Genomic DNA, 25,025 nt, shown 5'->3' on the forward strand with positions numbered 1-25,025 from the left:
TCCAGCTCCTTTTCTCTTGCCACAGAGCTACCTTTGTCCACCTCTGTGGAAGCTACCAAAGACAACCTTCATGCTGCCTGCTCCCAATTCAAACTGGACAGGCAGCTCCTGGGTAGCCGTTGCCTTGTGGGGCTCCCGTCAAGCTCTGCTCTCCTCTCCTGTTCGACCACTTGCCCCTCACAAGCCCCTCTCAACAATCCTTCCTCTACCTCTGCTGCCCTGCCCTGTACACCCAGCAAACCAGACAGCTCTCTTCCCACTACCTCTAAGCTCCAAGTGTCCCTCTGGGCCCTCTGCCCATGATAAAGCAGAATCCAAGATATTAAACTCTCATGACAAGTGTGAGGTATTTAAGAGCCCTGTGCTCTGGGCTCAACGCTCCCACCCTGACCCCCATTTCATCTGTTTTACTGGGGGTCCGGCAGGAGCTGGGAGCCAGCCCTAGGTCTGTGCAGTGCAGGATTCAGGCCCTTACCAGGTCTGCTTCATGAGGATTTTGAAGCCATCGGGGCAGGTGGAAGGGACAGGAAGGTGCAGGCTGTTACTACCCACTCCCCAGATGATGGCCGAAGAGTCCACGTCCTTGTAGGGAATCTCTCCTGTCAGCAGCTCCCACAAAACTACCCCAAACGACCTGTAGAAGAGAGAAAGCAGGAGAAAAACTTTTGTGTGAATGCCATTTAACAGAAACTTCTGGAGCTTCAAAAATATCACTAACAGGGAACAAGATATGTCTGATCTGAAATTGCAAGTAGGTGCCACAGTGTTTATTAGTTTTAAAACCACAAGCAGCTATTTCACACAGCAAGCAACTCTTCCTCCTCTGCCCCAGCACTGTCCTGAACACCAAATCTCCTCCTGTTAAATGAAAAGGAAAATTATCTCTTCCAAGAAAACTTTCGACCGTTCTTACTGGCAAGAACAGATCACCTGCTACAGAACACACAGATCAGCGCCTTTCAGAGACAACAGAACAAAGGTTGTGTTCTGCAGGCCTTCCTTTCACGAAGGTCAAAACTCCCTCTGCTGGCAGTGTGACCCTAGGTGAGAGCTTCATAGGCCTCAGACATCGCTACAGCTACTGCAACACGGACGTTGCCCTGTCTTTCTTCCTTCCCATAGATGTCAGCATCAAAAGTGTGTGCAGTCTCATCTGATATTTCTTTTCTGCCGAAGGAAGGAAGGCTAAAGAAAGGAAAAATTAATTCAGAGAACCCTGCCTGGAAAAGAACCTCCTATTGCAAGAACTGAAAGGGACAGTTAAGAACACTCGCTTTGCTTCTCTTCCTTAGGACCAAAAACTTAACTTATAGCAGCAGATATTTGGTTTATTTACAGTCTTTGCCCAATAAAACACCAAAGACATATGAAACTAGTCAATACAGGTTATCAAAGCGCTGCTGAGACCCAGCCCTACTCTTACTGCATGTGAGCAGTCGGGCTGTGATCTGAGGCGAGGTACGACCACCTCACTCACAATCCCAAGAGGATCGCCTTGCTCGCATGCCCTATCTGCTGGCAGGACACTGTCTTGGCCGGGCTTGCCTGTAAGTCAAACAGGCTCACACCAACGCCAACATGCCAGCACTGCAAAAGAACATCTAAGGGGACAAAATGCTCGGCTCTGAAAACCACCAGTCAGGAAAAAACTTCAAGTGAAAACCACTGCATTTTCACAACCCACTGGCTTCAAATCAAGGGGAGTGAAAGCAGAATTTGAATTTTTTCCTCAAAATTTTTTCCATGGGCTGCAGGAAAATGGATCCAGGTGGCTGGACAAACTACCTGGAAACTCCATCTGGTTTTGGCTTTGTTGTGATTCAGAACTGACAAGGATTTTCAAGATTCCTGAACACCCGAGTGCTGGGAAACCTCAGGGCTGAACAGAAGGTGAAGATAGCCAGGCATCAGTACCACTCACCAGATATCCACCTTTTCGGAGACGGGCTCATTGCGAATCACCTCTGGCGCCATCCAGGCCACAGTTCCCGCGAAAGACATTTTGGTACTTTTATCGCTGAGTTCTTTAGAGGTACCAAAATCTGAAATTTTTACTGCATCTGTGTGTGTAACTAAAACGCTGGGGAAAAAGAAAAAAGAGAAATTGGCATTTTGCAGTTTTTCTTGTACCATAACCACCACTGGGAGTAAATCCTTTCTTAATCGGCACAAATCAGCAATGCAGTTCACAACTGTGGTTCAAGGACAAAGATTATGTATTTTCACAGAGGAAAGCACTCACTTGCTTCAGGCTGGCTGTGCTTTGTGCCTCCAATGTGGTTCTAAATGCTACAAGCCAAAAATCAACCTCAAATAAATTAACAACTCACTGAAGATTCACCCTGTCTGGAGACATTTCAAAATGTTAGTGCTCTAAACCAAACCATCTAAAGATGTTATTGTACCATGCTGCCACTGTTGTGTTACAGGCTAAAGAAGGGATAAACTTCTAGGGAACCAGAATACAAGCAGACAGATAGTTTTAGTCGGAAAGCAACAGATAAGTGAGAAAGGTGCATTACAGAAAACAAAGGAAATTACAAACGAACATATAAGAAGGAAAAATTAAAAAAAAAAAGGCAATAGAATATTCCACTTTCAAAAAGGAACAGACACCATCACGTCATTAGAAATACTTCTTGACTGCTATTTATCATGTAAGATGCCGGTAACACTACCAGTCTTGTTAAATCGCAGCACAGGAGCTGAGTGCCAACAAATTTCACTCTCAGTTTTGGGTCAACACAGACAAAAAAAAATATATATATATATATTGGGCTTTTGACCTAACTTTCAATTGTTCCTCAAGAAAAGAAAAGGCAAGCACAGGCAGAGGATGTTTAAGCAGCAAGAGTCTCACTTGGGTGACTTGAGGTCTCGATGGATAATTTTGTGAAGGTGTAGATAATTCATCCCACTTGCGATCCCTGTGGACCAGTCCACGAGCAGCCGAGGGGTGACTTTCCGCCCTGCTCGCAGCACTTCGTAGAGCTGCCCATGCGCGCAGTACTCCATGATAATACAGTAACACGGGGCTTGAGTGCAAACTCCTCTGTCAAGGAAAACACACAGTGAATGCAGATCAGCAGAGTGGAAGTCCCAGGACAACTCTCAAAGGTGGGCAATCCAGGGGCAGGAGAGTGACCTGTTCACTCTGCCTGGCCCAGCCCCTGCTCATTCCACTTATGGAACAGGAAGGGGAATGCCTACTGGGTGCTCTGCACAGAAGGAACCTCACTGACAACAAAGGTGGGCTTCCTACAGCTCCTACTCCTGTGGATTTGTAGGGTGCACAGACACTGTGAGCCTGCATGCAAAGTGCAGTACCAGGTGTGAACAGCATCTGTAGCTTTGCTTTAACAAGAATGTGCAACTGTTTGAGAGGAAGGATGGACACCTATTTTTTTCCTACAGGCAGCTTAATCTCTGGACTTTAAAAACCTGGCCAAGATACACAGGCAATCAGCTCTCCCCTGGATAATGGTATGTTTCTAACAAGTTGCACAACCTACTTGAATGCAATGATGTTGGGATGCTTGAGTTTCCGCAAGTGCTTGATATCCGTTTCGTTCTGATCTCTCACTTTCTTGATGGCCACCTCTTCCGCCCGGAATTTGCCCAGGAAGACAGCTCCCTGTGCGCCGCTGCCCAGCCACTGCAGCTCTGAGATTTCCTCAAATGGCACCTCCCAAGTATCTAGGCACAGGCAAGCAAGGGAAACAAGGTAAGAGATCCCAACCAAAAAACATTCTGCTGCAAGACTGTACGAGGACAGCACCTGCCATCTCCCTGGCTGTATCGGGAGGTGGGCTTTCCTGGGGGTGGCAGACAGCACCTCCTCCTGGAACAGGCACAGCTGAGGCACGCTCGCATGTGCTCAGCCCCAGCATCCCTGTCCCAGCTCCTCTGCCCCATCACAGCTGCCTCCAGCCCGACCCTTTCCATCCCTTCTGGCAGAGCTCACCACCACTGCCAGTCTCTCGATGAGCAACAGCTACCCTGGCAGGTAGCAGTTTAACATACCAGGGACATGGGGCTGGGAGTTAGGGAGCACATCCTCTACTCCAAACCTGAATGGGGACAGCATCTCTTGAGAATCAGAGATGAGAAAAACAAACATTCACACCTGATAAACAATAGTGAGGTTTTCCCCCCTGAAACAGGGCAGAAATAGGAAACAAAAAGGGAAGTCGGAGGTGGCAGGTTGTAAAGTGCAGACCAGCTCCTGCTAAGTTACCCAGCAAAGCCCATTCATCACCACCAACAGTAACACACAAGTGTTTCCCTCCTGTGTGCATATCAGTGTCAAACAGGCAAAAACATCTTACGGGATTCCTCCTCCACAAGGGATTCCTTTCACAAGCATCTTGTGTGTGGATACTGCTGGAGTGGTCCAGCAGCACCATACAAACTGTGCGAGACAGTTGTACCCATCGGAACAGAAAGCCTTGGGTCTACAAGCCACCCTGAAACTACCTCAGCATCCCACAAACAGCAAGATAAAAGGCAGACAATGATTTATTTACTGTAACTAGGTAAAGGTGTAAGTTTAGAGAGCAAATTATTTAGCAGCAAAACCAACAAGTAACCCACTGATTTCTGTAATAAAAGGAAATCATGCCTGCCCAGATCCCGTTTCAGATCACTGCAAAGGCGTCTCTTCCCATTTCACTCAGTCTCCGAGCCACTGTGGTTCCCCCAGGGCTGTGAATGGGATTATGCAAAAGCGCTCATCTTAGATATTATCACCACCAAAGGGACTCTTCTACACCCAAACTGTCTCTGGACCGATCCCAATCCATATCTTTCCCTTAGATCACTCCTGTGATACCCAGACACCGCAGGACGGCTCCTGCTGAAGGACCGCTCCCCAGGCACAGCCAAGGAGAACCAGCTCCCACCTAAGCCCGACCCTGGCGCTCATTCTGCTCACTGAAACAGAAAAAAAACCACCGTTAATCTACAGAAAAAATTCCACTTGGCTTGGCTGGGCAAAGTTCAATCCCCAGCATATGTTTCTTCAGACACAAGTCCATTTCTCATACCGATGTATCCGCTTGCAACCTTACAAAACTTTTTCTGTACAAAAGCGTTAAGACAGTGCATGCAGCTCTCGATCGACACACATTACAGCGATGCACGCCCGGTAACCATGGGCTGGCAGCGGGTGATTCCTGTCCTCAGTTTTGAAGAATGCCACGACACTGAGAGGGGGATGCTGCCTTCCAGCAAGCGCATCCTTTGGAACTGAAGCCTGAAATGCCTGTGTAAGAACCCAGCAGAAATTGGTGCATGAAACATGCTGTGACCACTGCCATGACCACATTCAAGTGTTTTAAAATCAAACATTCTTCTTCACCAAATAACCTGAGCAATTTTTTGTTGCAACACTTATAATTGGTATTCAATTCTTTAGGCATTCAGACATTTAAAGACAGATATTTAAATATGGAAATTCATAAGTAGAGATCTGTATTTCTCTTGAATTCACACATGCATTGCTTCTGGAAGAAGGTGGCAATGCAGCTGATTTTTGTGTTTGCTGATGAGCAGTGTTTTCACGTGGGCAACACAAACCGTTCCGTTGTACTGAAACAGCTGTTCCTCTCCATGTTAGGAGACTGTCTTCCCTGTATGAGGCACACACCACTGTCAGTTATTTCCCTGAAGCACCCAAAGCCCGTGAGCGCTGACGGGTCACTGTATTGCTGTCACTTAGGAGCCCTCCTTTGCTCCTAATAGACTGCACAGACTGCAAACAAAGCCAGGCAAAGTCCACGTGCTTCCTCCTGCAAAGCCACATTGTGTTTCTTTGGTAAGGTATGGCCTTTCCCATATCCCTCCTGCATCCTGACTATCAAGGGCACAATTCAGGGAAGAGGTTTTGGTGCAGTAACAATCAGTGAAACATCCCACACCTTTGGGAATTCCAAGATGAAGAAAGAGCCAAACCCTACATAAGGTATAAAGCAGCAGGACACAAATCTCAGCCCATCCTTTCAAAGCATCGGAGCATGTTCCTGCATTTGCAGACAGCCAGCATCAGTGACTTGTTTGGCTCCCATTACATTCCAAGCACTAAAAAGCTTCCCGAAGACAGCAGTGCTGGTGGAGAAAAGCACTGGGCCACACTGAATTGAAACCCAGCATCCACTAGCATCAGCGGTGCAAACTGGCATTTTGTACTCCAACCCAAGACCGTCAATTACAAAATACATCCACATTACCCCACGTCTGTGCTTCCGATGGCACCCAGGGCCAGGCTGGAGCTGAGCTGGCTGACAAGGGGCAGCATTCAAAGCTAGTCCCGTCGGTTCTGCAGAGAGTAATGGGCAAGGCTGGAAACGAGAGAACCCGACGCACTGCCAGCTGCGCACAGCTGAGGGCCGAGGCCATGCCCACCATCCCGACAGCAGGTGACACAGCTCTCCCAGCTGCCTGCACAGACCTGTCCTGGGCAACCCACAGCACCCTGAGGCAGAGGACGGTGAATGACAGCTGTCGCAGCTGCAGCACATCTACACAGCAGGTACAGAGAGAAACAGCACATGCAGGGATGCCGAGATCTGTGTCTTCTGAAAGGGTCTGACTAAACCAGCTGCAAGAGCTTGAATGCACGGCTGTGATAACTAACCATGGTTAAGCCAAAGCACCTGACCAGAAGGGCGATACCTCAGATGATCCACAGGGTGACAAGGAGACACAGCTGGACACACTAGTCAAGACTTGACTGTACGGCCAGCCTTGACCGAGAAGTCCGTCAACGTCACTAAGCCAAACATCCTTTGCGATCGCTCACACTTCAGGGCTTGCTTCAGCTCTCCTGGTGCTCACCCCTCCTCCCCGGCAAGACAGGGAAGGATAACTCCTTTCAACACGGAGCATGTTTTATTCCAGACTCTTCTGGTCCTAAAGAAACTGGTGGGATACCTCCACTAAACAAATTTAAGTGTAATAGCAGCAGAAATTACGCAAGAGCTTGCATTTCTAAAGTGATTATGAACCATTTGAGCAGAATGACGGGAATCTGTTTCCCATGGGGAATAAATGCAGGAGCAGCCTGAGCCATTGAGTCAGTCTATTACATGTGAACATTTGCCACTTGCCAGCGCTGGCTACTGGCCGGCATTGGCACTGGAACAAGAAGCACCTCTGGTTTACAGAATCCCACACACATGAGCATGCTTCATAAAGCACCTTGCTCCCCAGGTTCACACAAAATGCACACAAGGATGGTGAGCCCAGAACTGGTGAAAGGGAACTCCCTGAAGACAGATTCTTAATCCAAAGGAAACAGCTCAAAGAGCTAATGAGTCTGTAGAAAACACAAAGAAGTCTCACTATAAAGTGCTGGAGCCCCAGTGATCCAAATTAAATGACTGGTAGATGCAAATTAAAGAACTGAGTACATGCCCTTAAAGCACTCACCAAAAGCCGTTAGAAGTCAGTGCAAACAACTGGAAAAACAGTCAGGAGCGGTTTTATGGGTCAAACCCAAAATACTTAAGCCACAGATAACCAGCTGGCAGGCACTGAGCAGCACAAAGGCATCCACTCCCTGCAGGAATGACTCCTTGTGGGCAGGCAGAGCATCCAACAGCAGCAACTGGCACTGCTCAGTCAACCAGCACAGCCCACCGTAGCACGTTCCAGCTGACCAAAGCTCTGCCCACCGCAGGCCCTCAGGGCAGGCACAGAAACATAATCCTCTTTGATGAGCACCCCAGATGCCAAGGAGGACACACAAGAAGTCATTTCAACAAGAAGATAATGTGGAACCATGTAAGAGTTGTTCTGACCTTCTCCCCCATTCAGCAAGCTGCAAGCCAGGCCCTTCACAGGCAACACGGACTCAACCATCAAGCATCTGCAAAGGGCATGAGACCTATTTATATTGTACCACTTGAAACCTCACCACCACCACGCCCCAGAGTCTGGGCAACTTCTGTTCAGAGAAGACAAACAGTTGCCTGGAGAAGACTCAGAGTAGGCAAGCAGAGATGATGGTGAGCAGCAAAAAGTCCTAGGAAGCCTCTGCAGGCACAGTTCCCCATGGGTGCAGGTCCAAACCGGACCCCTCCTCCACTTGTTGATTCAGCCCAACACAGGATTGCTCCTGCGGCCAAACACTCCTAGGGCTGAAAAGGGAAAAGACCCCTAGACTGTAAATAAGCTGCCAGGGGAAAGAAAGGCCACTGCAAGCCTCCTTCTGCTGCTGGAAGGGCCAGAGACATTTCCTCAGCCTGTCTTCTCCAAAAGCACAGTGCTGGCATAGGCACAAACCTCGTTTTCTCTGTGGCCCTGCTTAAAGACAGCAAAAATCAAAGGACTCGCACACATTGGTTACTAAACTGCTGGGTTTATGCAGCTGATGAAATTCACACATAGGAGATTTTCTGGTGGCAAGAAGGAGGAATGGAATGAGATCATCTGGAAAACAAAACATGAATATTCTGACAAAATCTTCAAATGTCAGCACAGAAACAATTTAAAAAAGGTTTATCCTTGGCTAACAGAATTGTACTACGACCATCCCAGGCCCATCTGACTGAGCAGCTCCAGAGGGAAAAACAGCTTTAAAAAGATATCACCTTCTTTCCACTTTCATTTATGATGGTAAAGACGTTGAATATGGAGCTAAACCACACAGGCCACACACAGCAGATCCCAATTAATCTTCAGCCTTGCCACATCTGCAGCCATTTCAAAACTGCCCTTTCAGGAAGGGCCTAATGCCAACCGCAAGCTGCAAAGCATCCATGAATTCATGGCTCCGAACGTGCTCATGACACCGAGCACAGCAAGGTACTTCTGTGCCTACGAACAGGAGCTCCACGTGCACCCCTAAGCACAGCAACACTGTCAGCTGCTCATTTTCATTAGTTGGCGCTTCAATCTTCTTTATTACTGACTTTCACACAAAAGGAAGCATCCCCCATGGGTCATCAGAGCACATATTAAACTGCAGACGCCAATGCATCTGCTGTCCAAATTATATGGAAAACAGGATCTCCCCACCTCGCAGGTAGCTCTCCCGGAGCTGCCCACCTGAGCCTGCAGGCATACACAAGCACGGACGGTGCAGCAGCTCCCGGCAACCCGAAGCCCCGACTGGCGAGACATCGCCTGCGCGGGACGGCCAGTGGCTGAAGGCGGCGATGGAAATCTGCACCTGTGCCCTTTCCTTGGGGAAAAAACCCACAAACACACAAACCAAAGCAGCAGAACAGACACTGTGCCTCCTTTGAACGTCACCCAACTGCTCCGAGCTCATTGGCCTTCACAAGGGAGGCTCTCCAGCCACACACAGTCTCTCCCAAAACTCACCACATCTACTCCACATACTGTGCAACCATCCCAGCAGGGTTAACTCCCCAGCGAGTCTTCAGTCACTTCTTTTATTTACAGGCTCAACTATGTGTGGCACACCGAGTTTACAACATGCAGACAACACTTAAACCAGCTTTGCCAAGGGTTTCAAAACCAAGTGAGCTCCTACTGAGCACACAGGCCTGACAGACGAGAGGCTGCTGGCTCTGGAGGCACTCGCCATCCTGCAGTCCAGAGGTGGATTTCTCTGCTCAGAGTTAGGAACAAGAAACCACTGACTCTAGGAAGAAACAGTAAGCTTATTTCAAAGCAGATTCCCTCAACATGTTGTTTAAGAGCCCTGTTCCCTGATATCAGGAGCTGTTCCCCAACCCGACTCTGGGATTTAGATACCCCTCAGATGGGATTTCTCACCATGTATTCTCTCATTTGTCTATGCCAGAAAACCATTTGATTAATACTGAGTCTTGATCACAACAATGCAGGAGACTTCCACCCTAGGATATAGGATGGTGGCCAGGCTGCTCCCATTTTCAATAAGCCTCAACCATTTCAGCTCCTTAATTCTAATGACAGCTTGTTCTTTTCCCATCTGCCACTTCCCTCCCCCTGTGCTAGGGGAGAAATTAGACACCAAAGGCAAAGCATAACCTGCTCTGTAGCTTTCAGGAATCCCTAAGGATATATGTATGCAGCTGACTGATAAGGCTTATGCCCAAAACATTTTTTTTAAATTTTTTTTTTTATATTTATACTCATTTATCCATCTACCTGAAAAAGGTACAAACCTTAAAGGATAAATTTCTGGAAAGATAAGGATAGAATGATATTTTAAAGAATAACACTACTGCTGAACAAAAAGACAGAGAAGTTCATGTAATATGTCCACAGAACCACAGAATGGTTTAGGTCAGAAGGGACCTTAAAGCCCCTACAGTTCCACCCCTGCCATGGGCAGGGACACCTCCCACTGGATCTGGTTGCTCCAAATCGCATCCAATCTGGCCTTGAACCCCTCCAGGGATGGGGCAGCCACCACTGCTCTGGGCAGCCTGTTCCAGGGCCTCCTCACCCTCACTGGAAATCATAGAATCATAGAAAAACTAGGTTGGAAGAGACCCTCCGGATCATCGAGTCCAACCATTCCTATCAAACACTAAACCATGTCCCTTAGCACCTCATCCACCCGTCCCTTAAACCCCTCCAGGGAAGGGGACTCAATGCCCTCCCTGGGCAGCCTCTGCCAGGGACCAATGACCCTTTCTGTGAAAAATTTTTTCCTAATGTCCAGCCTAAATCTCCCCTGGCGGAGCTTGAGGCCATTCCCTCTCGTCCTGTCCCCTGTCACTTGGGAGAAGAGCCCAGCACCCTCCTCTCTATAACCTCCTTTCAGGTAGCTATGAGCAATGAGGTCTCCCCTCAGCCTCCTCTTCTCCAGGCTAAACACCCCCAGCTCTCTCAGCCGCTCCTCATAAGGCCTGTTCTCCAGCACCTTCACCAGCTTCGTTGCTCTTCTCTGGACTCGCTCCCTCATAGGAAGAATTCCTTCCTAAGATCTCATTTAACCTCCTCTGTTTCAGCTTAAAGCAATATTCCTGCTCTTTGGTGCTCAGCTGGAGACAGCCTTTGCATACACATGCAGGAGTAGAAAAGCCCAGGTCAACGTTTTTTCTCCTAGCGTGATGAAATTGCCTATGCCTGTGTTTTCCATCTGCCATGAAAAAAAAAATGCAGAAATGAAGTAGTTGATACAATCCCAGCACTCAACACAAATCTTTCTGATTCTCAGAAATTTGCAGTTTGGATTCAGATCTTGTCACAGCAGCCCAAGACATGGGTCGGAACAGGCAACTGGTTTTGACTCCATCACAAGCTGCCTTTGCTACAAATGACAGTGGGTGGCTGTGCAGCACAGGATTTGTCTTTGCAAACCCATAATAGGCCTGCACGAGACAAAAACAGTCACATGGAAAGCTGGGAAAAAGCCCTGGATTTCTTTCCTCATCTCCACGCATTCCTCCAGAAGCAATCAAGTTCTGCTTCCCTACTTACCTTGCTGCTGCAATTTGTAGTCTGTGGAGTACGCCTTGCCTATGATGTTCCACACGGGCCTCAGGCAACCAAAAAGTCCCTCAAGAAACCCACCACTCCCACTGCCTGATCTGTTGAACTGGACTTTGACATCATCTGCCCCACTGTTGCTCTCCCCATCCATAGTGTTCCTGTTGCCCTGAGGAATGGCTGTTTCAGACTCATCCTGCTCTCTCAGCTGCAGCACGCTGTTCTCAAATTGGTCCCTAGAGTCCTCACTGATGCTGGTCAGTACGGCTGCAGTGACCGGGCTGCTCATGTTCTCGATGAGGTCTGCCTGCAGCAAGCCCTTCTCGCGCACGTCCTCGATGAGCTCAGGGGACGGGTGGTTTCCAGCAGGCACGTGTTCATCATGTAGCATACTAAAGTCTTTATCTTCACAGAAAGCTTTGCCAATAGAGTTTGGGGAGGAAGACAATTTCAGGTGCTCCTGAGTACTGGCCATGATGTCGTGAGTGTGCATCAAGGAGATGGTACGAGTTCAAACTTAGGGAATTCGAAGATAATTCAGACGTGACACATGGACCCAGTACCTGAAATGAGAGGGAAAAAACAACTTTCAGATTTTTATTTATGTATTTTCACTCTGTGTGCTTTCACAGAGGTGAGCTGATAATTAACCAGACATTCCAGACAACCACCGATACTTAGTAAATAATTACTGCCCTGAAAGAAGCACATAAATTATTCCAACAGAAACTCCCCTCATACACAGTTTCAGTAACATACTGTAGGAATTCCCCACTAACAAAACACCACCGGTTTTAAACAAAAGCCTAAAGGTCAATTGCAAAAGACTTGCAGCAAATAGCTGTTTCCTCACTGTTAGCATAGCATTTATCAGACTGCATCTGATCCCAGGTGCTTCCCCGCACAGGTACGGTGTGAGTCCCAGCACTGCTTCTGGGTCTGGCAGAGCCCACAAGCTCAGGATTCCTCTGCAAACCCTTGAGACAAAGAGGATCAAAAGACAGCGATACAGGAACCTCAAGTCACCAAGAGACAGTCTGCAGCTGTCTCCTCAGAGACCACCTCAGCCCTTCAGTTTAATCCTTTCAAGTTCAACTTAGTTCAATACGCTGCATTCTCTGATCCAGGACAAGTCACCCTCACAAAGAGCCGAGCCTCCAGAGCTCCCCAGGAGCAGCACACCCTCCTCTGACCTTGCCTCTTTCACAAGCCTGAGGAGCATCTCCTCCCGCTGCTCCGCTTTTGCCTGAAGTTCCTGGTAGTCTGCACACCAGAGATGATGCGCTCCCTGTTAAAAGTGCCCCCATCCCTCTTCTCTTGTTATATCCCCCATGAATACACTTTTTCCCCAATCCAGTGCCTTTCCAGAGGCAGCCGACAGCCATGGACCACGCTGCAATAGCCACACGGCACTCGCTGGCGGGGAGAGCCCCTTCTGAAACAACAGGTTCTAACTCTGCTGAAGTAATTAAACGCACTCAGAACAAAACTCATTTTTAAATTCCATGTGAAGTTTAGGGCGGAAAAAACCCCGACAGTAACACAAACTATTTTGTTAAAAAGTTAAGATCAGTTAGGCTGGGTGCAAAGTCCCATTCTCTGCAAACAGCAACTGAAGGGAAGAACGCAACAGCCGGGCAGCACTGGCCAATGGAAAGGGAACAGCTCAGACCCACAACTGCGAGACGAGGTCATTACGGAGATGAGAGATAACGCCTTCAGCCTGGTGGATGGAAAGCTCAAGCTCGTGCCCTGGGCTGCAGCCCCTCTCCAACAGCAGCAGCAGCAAATGGGAACAGCCTGTTTTGCAGGAGCCTGTTTTACAATCCTGTATTCCTGCGGTGTGCACAAAAGCTTTATTAGGAGAACATCATTTAGGTTGCAAACACCATTGTTTAAAAGAAAGCAAAACAGCAAGTGAGGTAAAATTGCAGCCCGTTCCATAGTGGGCAGAGCTGGGTTTGACTTGTACGGGTAGCTCGGAGTTGGCTATTCCTGACCAGCCAGTAGCCAGTGTTAGACTGACCAATTCCCAAAATTTTACAGTAAACTCTGCAAGCTGCAGCCTCTTTCCTTAGCAAAATCTGATTTCACAAAGGCAAATCAGATTGTCTTTTTCCCCTGCTATCTCTTCAGAAAAGGGGTGAAGAGCATTTTCCAAGCTTTATCTTTATGCCTCCCTTACTCTTTTGGTCAGGGTACCCAGGCAATGGCTGAGACTGTTCATGCTGGAACTCTTCCCAATAAATGAAATCTAGTTTAGTTCTATGCAAAGAAAAGCATACCCTTGAAAGTTTAAAGTCTTGCTATACATAGATTGCTTGCCATTCAGGACTCTTACAATCTGTACGTGCCTCCTTAGCCTCCACAGCGCAGAGCACAGTCCAGCAGCGTTCTGTTCCTATCCAAGTGAGGCTTCTGCTGCGGCAGCCTTCAAGCCAGGAGCTGAAAGCTTTGTGTGTAGGAGGACTGTGTGCATGTTTAAGAGGCTCTGATTTCACAAAGCGCTTCTGCAAAAGCAGACTTCAAGGCAGACCGGCTGATCCGAACTGTACTGATGAGTTCATGCCCTCTGCAGCTAGCACATTTATTTTATGTCTATAAGGAAATTTAAGGCCCAGCGTAATTTTGAACCATCACAACTTATTGTACAAGATTACACTCCCAGGCAAAGCGTTTTTCCAGGCAAAATCCCACCATGCCCAGACAAACAGAACAGAAAGTGCACCTCTTCCAGGAGGAGCGAGACAGCACCTCAACGTGCCAGACAGCCCCAACTGCAGTTTGAAACCTTTGGAAAGGTAACAGTAAACCCAGGGCAGCACCAGCGTAGGTGAATTCACTATCCCAAAGCATGCTCTTTGCCCAGTGCTGCATCTTCTCCTGGATGCATCCATCTAGGAAAGTGTTCGGACACACACAGAGCACACGGCTGCCTGTTCAAGCCCGACACTTATGAACGTGTGAAAGCAAAGGTCAGTCTTGAAGATGGCAGAGTTAAACAAATGTCTTACATGGGCCACAATGGAAGCGGCCCCTTCAAAGAGCTGGGCTAAAACCAGCAAAGTGTAGTTCCAGGTACAGCACAGAAACCAAGCATATGCTGTACAGGTTCTCTAAGCTCAAAGCAGTCACCACTTGCTTTCCTAACAGCACAGATGTACAATAATATTTAGTTTCCTTAAATAACTATTTCCTATAGTACCCAGCCAATATATACATATTGCCCAGCTCTGCCTTTCTGTTCTTTCTCCAGGGAGGGGAAAAAAGCTCTATTTTGTTAGGTTTTCAAAAAAGAAACGACACCATGGAGCTGTCTGGTATCAATGGGACATGGTCCACCCATCACTATGGGCAAATTTTCCCGCTAACTGCGGAGTAGCCCAAGGCAGAATCTGGGTGTTTTTAAGCAATCCACCTCTTTCTCAAGACACTGCTCCTTTACGGAAGTCTGTTTCTTCCCCATCACAACATACACCCCATCTCACACCCACACAAATGCTCAACCACAAGCCAGCCTTATTTTTAAATCTTACAATTATGATACTGATGAAATATAACAATTTTCTGGCAAAACAGCAGAAAATTCATCTGATTTTATGACTGTCACTCCAACGGCTCTGAATACATTGATGCACGTACCCTAACTTACTCTACAAGCAACAACAGATCTACCTGGGAAAACTGAAGTGCCGTGACACTGGATTTTTTGTGCTTTACCCTGTTCCTTGTGGTTGTCAGATAAACACCACACTAGTACTGTTCCTCCTGCAGAATCCTGACTGCAACATTTCTCTAGTAAATATTTGGATGCCACCCCAACACAAGAGGAGTCGCTTCTGCAGACACCATAACCATCACCTGAGCAACGTGGCAGCAACTGCTCAGGGCTCACAACAGTCATGACCACTCTAACACATTAACAGACAGTTTTAACAGCGCCATGGGCTTTCAGCACACGAGACCACAGATGTGTAGCTATGTTGTACATAGCTATATCTATATTATCACAAAAGAAGCCTGAACTCCCATGCCTGCTGATTTAAGTCAGCCTTTAGTCAATATATTCGGTCTATTCTAAAACAGGAACGCATCATTTTTGGCAAAAGTGATCTTCCAGTCATAATACACTGTTGCCTGTCAGTGCACCAGTGAGAAAGAGAACGCTGTCTGGCTCTTTGGCCTGAACCCTTTCTGACACTGACAAAAATAGTACGGTAGAGCAGCCAAGAAATATTCGTAATGGCTGAATTCAGGCTCTGTGCAGAGCCAGCTGGAGGTTTGCTTTGAATCTTATATATTCCAACTAAGCCTGACAGAGTAGAAATAAGTGGCACCTGGACTACAGTGTGAGAAGAAACCGTTCCACCTCAGAATGACAGGTTCATCTCTCCTCATTTCCTGCCTGCAAACCCCAGGAAAAGGACCTGCAGTCAGTGAACCCTCACCAGTGCACTGCTGCCCAGCTCCCCACGACTGGCAGCTCACTGCTTTCTCCAGCAGTGGCACACAGTTGTGTGTGTCTGCTCTGTAGCCCAAGAAGTATTTTTCCTGTGCAAATGCATCAAAGAATTTTTTTAACCGCAACACTTTGGCCATCACGATGCTGTGGCTTACCTGTATGCTGCAAAGGTAACACAAATTGTGCTTCATTTCGAATCTCTCACCTGACTCCTTTTGTTGAACAGCCAGTCGTTTACAGTTTCGGTGACACCTGAACCCTATGTATCTTCTCAGTGTCAGCTGTGATGCTATGAACTACCTCATCCTCCCCTCTAACATCTTATTTCAAGCCTAAAAGCTCCCACACTACCTACTTGTTCACTCTATGAAAGCTGCTCTCTGGTCACATCTCTACATCTTTTCCATTTCTTCTGTATCACCTGAGAAGCAGAGTCAGGCCACAGACAGAATCCCCGAGGTGGGCTGGCCACAGAAATGTGCAAAGCATAACAATTTCTTTTGTCCTTCATTTCTTTACTCACTATTCCTCTAAAGCTTCCTGATGTCTAAGTGGGCCTCAAGACACTGAGCTAACTTCCATAGGCTTCTTACAAATTTAAGATCTCGTTCTTGAGCAGTAAAAGCTAGTCCAGACCCTAATTCCTATGTATAGGATGTTAAGATGAAGTTGCACTTAATCAACACTAAATCTGACCAATATTTTATCACCTGAGTTCATGAGACTCTTGCAGCCCTCTGTCACTACCTTACATGTTTCCTACCCTGAACACCTTCTGCAGTCTCACAGCCTAAATGCCTCAGCATAATCCTAGAGTGTCCAGGTAAGGCAAGGAAAGGTGGGAAGAGTGCGAGTAGTGCAATCTCCAAAGCAGCACTGTAGGACAACTGCTTTTAGAGAAGAACGTTTCAACATCACACTCTGTTTAACCCTACTCTTACTCTATACCATTTAGCTGATCAATCACCTGTGAGCAGGGTCATCCTGTTATTTTATAGCTGTTTTGTTTCTTTAAGAGTTTCTGGTAAGTGCTCTTGCCAAAACCCCAACCAACCATATCAACCAGATCCCCTTTCTCCCACGCTCTTGACTCCCCCAATGAAATGCAATAGATTCCAAAGGCTTTACTTCACCTTAAAAGAATGGTGTTGACTATTGAAATCTGTGCATCTGCTCGCAGCATAACAATGAATTTCTACCTCCACAAACACCACACCAATATTTAACCAGGAACATGTTCAACATAAGGTCACAAATCTGTGGGGAGTGGAGAATTGCTTGGCTTGGAAAAAGAAATCAAGCACCCACTTCTTTTTTTGGCACAAGGAGAAAACAAAACAAAGAGAAAAATGCCCTTTGAGAAGAAGGCAGACAAAGAGCCACCTCACCCTGCCCTGTAGACAGGGAGACTCTTCAGCTGATGGCGGTGCAAGCAGGACTGAGGCCCGTCTCACCTGCAGCCAGCTCCGCTAAGAGCAGTTTGTGAAATAAGCAGCTTACATAACTGTGTATTTTCAGCACTACACACAGAAATGCTTCCTCCATCCTGCAGAAGGTATTTTTGGATCTGCTAAAATGCTACTGTGTTCTTCCAGGGCTTTGCGTTCTTCTGCTCAGAAATTGCATAATCTGATGCCATAGGAAATAAGTGATGTTGCATAATGACTCTTGTATTCACTGCGGGGTTGTGGTACTACACGTTTCTGTCGCAAAGCAGCCTGAGGTCCTTGAGCTGTGAAGACAGGATAATCCCCCAGCCCCACTCCTCCAGGGCAGGGGTAGCAAACCCAGGACCACTTCATACCACTCTGCTATAAGAATTCCTCCTCACAAAGAAGAGTTTAACCCTGTACGCCGTTTTGCTCTTTCTCCCTCACTGGCTGCTTGTGTGTCCTGGGCTACGTGCACACCTTGAACACGAGCAGTTTCACACGCGATGTCCTGCTGTCTAACGGACCCCTGACACCCTCCATCATGGGCTCAGCAATACCAGTGTAGAACACTGAGCTGGTGTAACAGACAGACTAAATGCTCGTTAGCCTTTTATACAACTGAATTACTACTGGAATCTGTCTTAGATCAAAATTCAGAAATGACCTTAAGCCACACTCTTCTCTTTCATCTTTCCAGCTGTCTCCACAGAATGAAAACCTTTAAGCCCCAGTCACAGACTTCAGGCTCTGCTCTCCTCCTTTTATCTCTTCAGAATTCTGACCATTTTCTTTACCTCATTAAAGATTCACGTTATGTTACTAAAGAGCAATAACAGATTATAGTATTTACATTCAAATATTTTACAGCTACAAAACCCAGGAAAGCCTCAAAGTTAAGTTCACAGGCGCGTTACAGCCTCTCTGACATCGCCACGCGGAGCCAATGAAACATTCCAGTGTTACCAACGAACAGCATATCCTCATTTCCCCTACTTACAGAATCAAAACGTCGTATTTTCCTTCATGGAGTAGCGTTAAAATTAATGTTTGAAAAATCTTTAAGGATGAAGATCAATATCAAACTGCTTTTTCAGGAACCCAGTGAAGGAATCAAACTTTCACTTCAATTCACGTGAGGCATCAGACAGGTCTCAGGTACATTCGCTCACACACTTGTTCTTATTTTTGTAGTGGATATGAATTATTCAATGTTTGCAAGGCACATTTGCTATGTAAAAACTCTACAGACAAACTTTTCAGCACTTCCAGCTCACACGCTTCATATTCAGCATTAAAGTAACCAAACAACTATCTATGAAGGTACAAGAATTACTGGGGTACGTGCTGTCAGCACTACATGGGGTACCAGCTCACGTGCACCTGATGGAACAGGACACTTGCAATCCACCTGGAAGACCTCACGGATGCAAAATGACACCTTACAAAGTTCTATGTAGTAAGCACCATAACGCTTCCACAAGGAAAGAGGATTACTCCTTGATAGAGAAGTGAGCACAATGACTTTCTCAGAAGTCTCTATTAAGCCTGTATTACCGACACAGCGTAACTGGTTAGAGCAGCGTCTGAGAGGTGTGATCCTATTCTGAGGCCACTGGAGCTTTACGTGACGGTAACGCGATCAAGACAGCATGCACAGCACACAGTCACGGACTGACAGACCCTAGAGGACCTTCTGGAGGCTTGGCAGAACCTTTGCCATCTAACACCCTGCAGAGATCTCCGAAAGCGGCACTTAGCCCCTCAAGTTCAACCCTGCTAGGTCACTTTTGGGCTGTGGTTGACAAACCAAGAGTTAAGAATCTCCTCAGGCAAAGGGTGGTGAGGTTGGATTGTCTGTGTTTCAGCAGAGAAGCTGCAGCTGTACAGCTGCATTTCTGATTTTGCTGTCCTCCAGAAGATCCAACAGTAACAGTGACCGGCTGGGGACAGAAGAGGACAAACATTCTAGGAATTAATACAATGTCCACACTGGGAGACCTCCACTCCTCAAGCCCACTATGCTGGAAGAAGTCCAACCTCCCACCCACACCCTGCCAGGACCTTCTCCTTCCTCCCCTTACAACAACTCTCATGCTGAGCCAGCATGAGACTGGACTGCTCCAGAATCATAGAACAACCAGGTTGGAAGAGTCCCAACGGATCATCGAGTCCAACCATGATACAACACAAAGATACAGCACAAACAGTTTCAGGTTCATAGGAGGATTATGAACCTGTGTACTTTGCACAGAAAAACCTATTTTTCCCCCTGGCCAACATCCAATTGTTGCTACTGCTGCTGAACCCAATCTAATGACCAACTTCTCAGCTGAAGTTGTAAACAGGGAAAGAAGAGAGGTCAAAATACATGTTGAGTATTTATAGGGGTGGGAGTAAGTACAAAGTGTTTAAGCTCTGAGCCCACCTCAGTATTTCTGCCACAGCTGCCAATTTGCTTTCCAATCCGAAGTAGTGTGTGTTTGAGGTAAAATATTCACTCCCTCTTGCCCAAGAAGCAAGAGTGATTTGCTGTAATGTCAGGAAACCAGCAGCCTACAAAAGACTAAAGTCCTTGCATGGGATGTATTTGCCAAGGAGGGATTAAAAGCACTCACTGAAGTGCCAGACCTCCAAGAACTTCAGCCTCTGCAAATGCAGAGTCAGTTGACTCACTCTGATGCAGCTGCAGCTGAGAAACCCAGTGGAAGTTGTAGAAGCAGCAAGCCTGCTGCTGTCACCCTCCAAATATGGAACCTCAGATGAGAGTTGGCTAAAATGCTGTGCACGGCACAGCTGGGGCACCTTATGCTGCCTTCCTCGGTCACAGGGACCAGAGCCAAGAGGAACCTGAGCTGATCTTAAACCTGTTCATGTACCAACATTAGACTTATTTTATTTTGAGACACTACTGTTTTGAGAAGCCTCACTATCCGAAATCCACACACCTCCATTGTGGAAATCCTGGAACAGGTACCAGAAAGGAACAACTCCGGTCCTAGCAATCACCATCTAACACCAGCTGCCAGAAACTCAAAAAAACAGGAAATACTGAAATACTTTCTTATCCCACCTCTGCTAAAAGCTTAACCTGTTTCCGCTTAGATCTCTGCTTAGTTATCTTCCAGTAACTACTAATTGTGAAACTGCTTACCTACAAAGGGATTTTCAAACAAATCATTAACCAGTTTTCTCATCCCCTGGAAATGAGCCATGTCCCAACTCTTTATAGCAGGGAACAAAAGAGGAAGGTTAGTAAAGCCACCAGGAAAAAGCACCCAACCACTCATTTTTAACCACAAGTTCAGGTACAGCTGAGAAGCAGTAAGAGTCTCCACCATCTATTCAGTAGTAGAAGCGATTTGCTGATTCCAGGCGCAGGGGTCAAAACGAATGCTAGCTATAAATCTAGCTATCAGGCAGCAGGAGACAAAGACAAATCTGACTGGCAGGACCATTCCAGACCAAAGAATCGGACTGGAGGCCCAAAACACAGGAAACAAAACTGGCGTTAGAGCAAAACAAACAAAAACCCTCACTACATCAAAACCACAATTTGTTTTCCCCAGTCAAAGTCTGATACAGAAACAGAGGCTCAAAGGGTTGTCTCTCCTAGGAAACAAAAAGCCCCATACACTGGGGGACACAAAAAAAGGACAGTAACAAAAACTTTTAAACCAATGACAACTTTAACCTTCGCACTCTAGCTATCCCAAGGTGTCTGTGGCTGCACATACAGCAGTGGCTGTGCTGACATCTGCGACTCAGGCTGGCTGCATCTTTCATTTCACTAAGCCATTTAATTTTTATTTCAAGTATTTTCATATTTTCTTCCTCAAAATTATTGATCAAAATGTGTTCTTTCAGATTCCTCTATTGAGCAGAGTGCTCACTGATAAAATCAGTATATCCAAATACATGGGCCTGGTGCCATCTTTTTCCAGATCAACTGAAAATACCCAGTTTTTCATTTCCTCAAGAGATATGTGGCTCGATATGATTAAGCTACTGCAGTACTTGAACCACCTCCCCAAAACAAAAATAAAGAGCAGCTCCACTCATTTCACTGGGAGAAAACATGACATCATGCCCCATTCAGGTAAGCGAGAATATGACAAATTCTGCCCTGGTGAACAGTATCATTAACTGCAAAGGTGCTCCCAGTCTCCTCATTTATTAGGAAGACAAGGGGTAAAAAACATGTGTTCAGCACAACAGAGTGCTCTAACTGCTATTTTCATTAATAAAGGAACAAATTCCTACCCGGCTGACAGGAAGAAAAAACACATCTCCACCTCAAAAACAAAATTGAACCATTTCTGACTGTAACACAACAGAAGAATTATTTGATTAGCCCACAAGGAGAAAAATCCAATCGGTAAAAAACACCATTCTGCTTCTTTCTATTATCTCTAGTTATTCTTATGTCATTCCCTGTATGTTCAATACATCTCCATTCTCCATTGCCATTCCCTGCCCCTTTAAAAGGGGGGCACAAGAAGATAACGTGCAAAATCGCAACTGAAAAATGTCTAGCACACCAACGAGCAAAAGGACAGGCTGGCTCTCAGATCTATATCCACTGATGGATAAATTAAGGTTTCACATTTCCAATTCCCTTCACCCAGCATCATTTTTCCAGCCCTTTCACATCCCAAATCTAACATCCATCTGTCCTTCTGAAATAAATGGCGAAAGGGTAACACTGACTATTAAACACACACACACAAACACACACACTTCAATACAAGACATTTACATCTCAATACTTACAAGGATTAGGATTTCCTATGTGATGCTCCATTTTCTTGTTTTAAAAAGATGGAAGGCAAAAAAAAAAAAAAAAGGAAGTGTTGCAAAATAAAAGGAAATTCCACCCACACAATCCTGCAGCCTGCTGCAAAGAAGCACAGAAGCGTGCTGACGTCACGGATTCATGAATGGATGTAAATCGGGTTGGTTCGAGATTCGGCGGCGCTGGCTGGGGCTGCGCACCAGGAGAGGGAGAGGGGAGTCAGGGGGCAGCCAATCCGCGCCGGCACCGCTGTCCGCCTGCTGCCAGCAGAAATCTGGGCACGGAGCAGCCCAAGCCCACCAACAGCCCAGCCTGCGGGGCTGCCCTGCCGGCCGGGAGGGCTGTGCGCGTCTGCACGACATGTGCAAGGAGGGGAGAGGACACCCACAACAATTGTTCACCGCTGAAGCGAAGCTGTTGGGTAAAATGGCATCGCTGCTGCCATTCCATGGAGAAGACCGGGTGAGGACATCCTCTCACGCCTTCAAGTCATCGCTCCGGCAAGCTTCTGCCCCTCCGCACAGCTTGGGTAACAACAGCGTATCAAATAACAGCCATCTGTTACACGAATCAAATGTATTTAGCAATCAGAAAAGGAGTTTACCATCTCTCTGGATTCTTCCAGGATTACAAACCCTGGGTGTTATTACTAAAATAACTAATATAAGCATGTATTGGGAGGAGGCTGCAGGAAGAACAATAGGGGCTTGTATTTGATTAGTGATGCAAACACACCAACAAAATAAAAACAGGAGCACTAACAAAATCACATATTCAGCTCTCATCAGACATTCCCAACAGCAGGCAGACAAGCTTACAACATCAGAAACATTCAGAAACAAAAATCGAAGCACACGGTTTCAGGCTTGTGGCCACGTAAGGGAAGCGGGCACAATGTCCTTCTGTCGCAGCCCACCAGCCATTTTTATTTCATTTCCAATTCCATGCCAACAAATACCCTTAATTCTGCCTAACAGACCCAAGGGCACTGTTTTGACACCAAAAAATATGGCAAAGTCCTGTTGAACACACACAGGGTTGGCTCTGATTAGCCTGTATCTGGACTGGGGAAGAGCAGAAGTTTTGCCTTATTTTTGTACCTTTGGGATATAAGGGAAGGAGTAGAGGGATGAGCGTAATCAGGAATTAAGGTCAAGGTCTGCAGGAAAACCCAGGCTGTGAGTGACACAATTACACCACCTCAGGGCTTACTAAAATTCATCTGTTTGGTCTCTAAAATTCCTTCTGAAAAATTTTCAGCCTTCAAATTATTAAGAGCCAGAATTTCCATATTTTCCCCACCCGTTTTCCTAGCAATTAGGAAGCAATTATGCCAAAACAGAATGTCCCAAAACTTACTCTGGTGGAGCACATCTTGAGAGAATGCCTGAGAGAGTCCCACCTTTCCTTATGGAAACTGGGTAACATCCCAAAATAAATCAGGAGAGCATGTAACAATGCAGCTCTGGGCTTCAAAACAAGGATTTGGTAGCATTCAATATCATGGAGCTAGCTTAACTGACATCGGCTTATGTGGAGGGAGCAGAAGGGCAGGATGCAAGAGCCTTCCTGGAGGCCGATACAGAGACAGCGCTTATCTACAGACGTACCTATCCGAGGGGACAGGGAGATTTTTCCATGCAGTAGGTTATTTTTTTAATGCATCATCTTTGATGTGGGACAGGGAACGGAATGCCAGGGCAGTACAGCCAGGTCTTCTCTTCTCCAGTTCTGTTGTGCCAAAAGGCACCACTTGGGAGCCATCAGACTCCTACATCTGCTTCTCGGCACCTCTTTACTGCACCATAGCACGTTATTAGACACTATTGCTCCACCAATGCAATGACAGGGAGTTACTAGTGAGCTCTGAATTCAACAGCGGCCACAAAAAAATGCGCTTTGATTTTGAACTCTGATTTTTTTAATTGAGCTTTAGAAAGCTGACCAGAGAACATTAAAATAAATGCACATTTCTTACTGTCAAGATCAAAGAAATCACAAGTTAAATTTTACTGCAGAAACACATGTTCTTTAAGGGCTAAAAGTCCCAAAACACAAAGTATAAAATTCCTGCCTGGTGCCACCACTACAGCCTGTATGCAGCTATAAGCGAGAAGCAGGAGTTGGGGCATGGTGAGAGACATCTCCTCTTCCAGTCATGTCAAGATTCCAAACCTCAGGTCCATCAGGTGCCTTAGTTTGGAGGACCTGCTCCAACTCCCTGCCTCCCCTTCCCCTTCAGAGTCCAGAGCTCTGCTTTGCGGCTGGCATCACCCCCACAGCATAAAAGCAACAGCTTCCAGATTTCCCTGGCATTTTCAAAATGGAAATAAAAATAGTCATTTACTCTCTTACCCTAAAACAAAAAGGGATGAATTCAGGTGCTAGAAGGGGGAGCACAGCACTACATTTGAGAGGTGGAAGAACAGGAGAAACATCACTGCAGAATGACAGAAGTCAGAATAAAAATACAAAGGAAAACAATTTTCAGGTTTCCAAGGGTTAATTGCAGTAACATTTGCAAAAAAACATTCAGCAGAGAAAATAAGTGGGAACAAAATCCCAGGAAGACTCCAGTAGAGGAAAAGAGGTTGCATATACAACGCAAGATGTTCCTCTCTCCACAGTGACTTGTCTCGGTGTACCAGCGCTCAATCCCACCTGTGTCTCAGCAGCCCAAGGTAAAACTTTCAGACACAAAGCTCCTGAACTGAATGTGAGATAACAAGATAACAACCTTAACTCACTGTGAAAAAGAAAAAACATCCATTGGCCTAAAAGTGTTGGCTGTTACAAAATTAACCTGGTCAAACAGCAGCATTAGAAAACCAGCCAGTTACAGCCAGTTACTTATTTTAGTTATACTCACCACAGAGTTCTTGTGATGCATCAGGGGCAAGCAACTAAGGCGACCAGTATTAGAAAGGGAAGTTATTTTCCCCTTCTC

General features: G+C 46.4%; 1 protein-coding gene across 5 annotated transcripts in view; it reads right to left on the reverse strand.

Annotated features, from left to right (window-relative positions):
- Nucleotides 1-25,025, reverse strand: part of MAP3K13 (mitogen-activated protein kinase kinase kinase 13) — a 50,853-nt gene that overhangs the window by 12,442 nt on the left and 13,386 nt on the right. For 4 of the 5 annotated variants that reach the window (XM_069864718.1, XM_069864715.1, XM_069864714.1 and 1 more), the window contains 5 exons: nucleotides 11,383-11,954; nucleotides 3,513-3,696; nucleotides 2,861-3,052; nucleotides 1,922-2,080; nucleotides 476-634 (listed from right to left, as the gene is read on the reverse strand). In XM_069864718.1, the coding sequence (XP_069720819.1) occupies nucleotides 476-634; nucleotides 1,922-2,080; nucleotides 2,861-3,052; nucleotides 3,513-3,696; nucleotides 11,383-11,884 (1,196 nt within the window). In that variant the 5' untranslated portion in view covers nucleotides 11,885-11,954. Of the gene's footprint in view, nucleotides 1-475; nucleotides 635-1,921; nucleotides 2,081-2,860; nucleotides 3,053-3,512; nucleotides 3,697-11,382; nucleotides 11,955-22,056; nucleotides 22,211-25,025 lie in introns of those variants that run through there. The other variant, XM_069864716.1, reaches the window with a different exon arrangement.

Source organism: Phaenicophaeus curvirostris, chromosome 10, assembly GCF_032191515.1.
Source record: "Phaenicophaeus curvirostris isolate KB17595 chromosome 10, BPBGC_Pcur_1.0, whole genome shotgun sequence".
Lineage (NCBI taxonomy): Eukaryota > Metazoa > Chordata > Aves > Cuculiformes > Cuculidae > Phaenicophaeus > Phaenicophaeus curvirostris.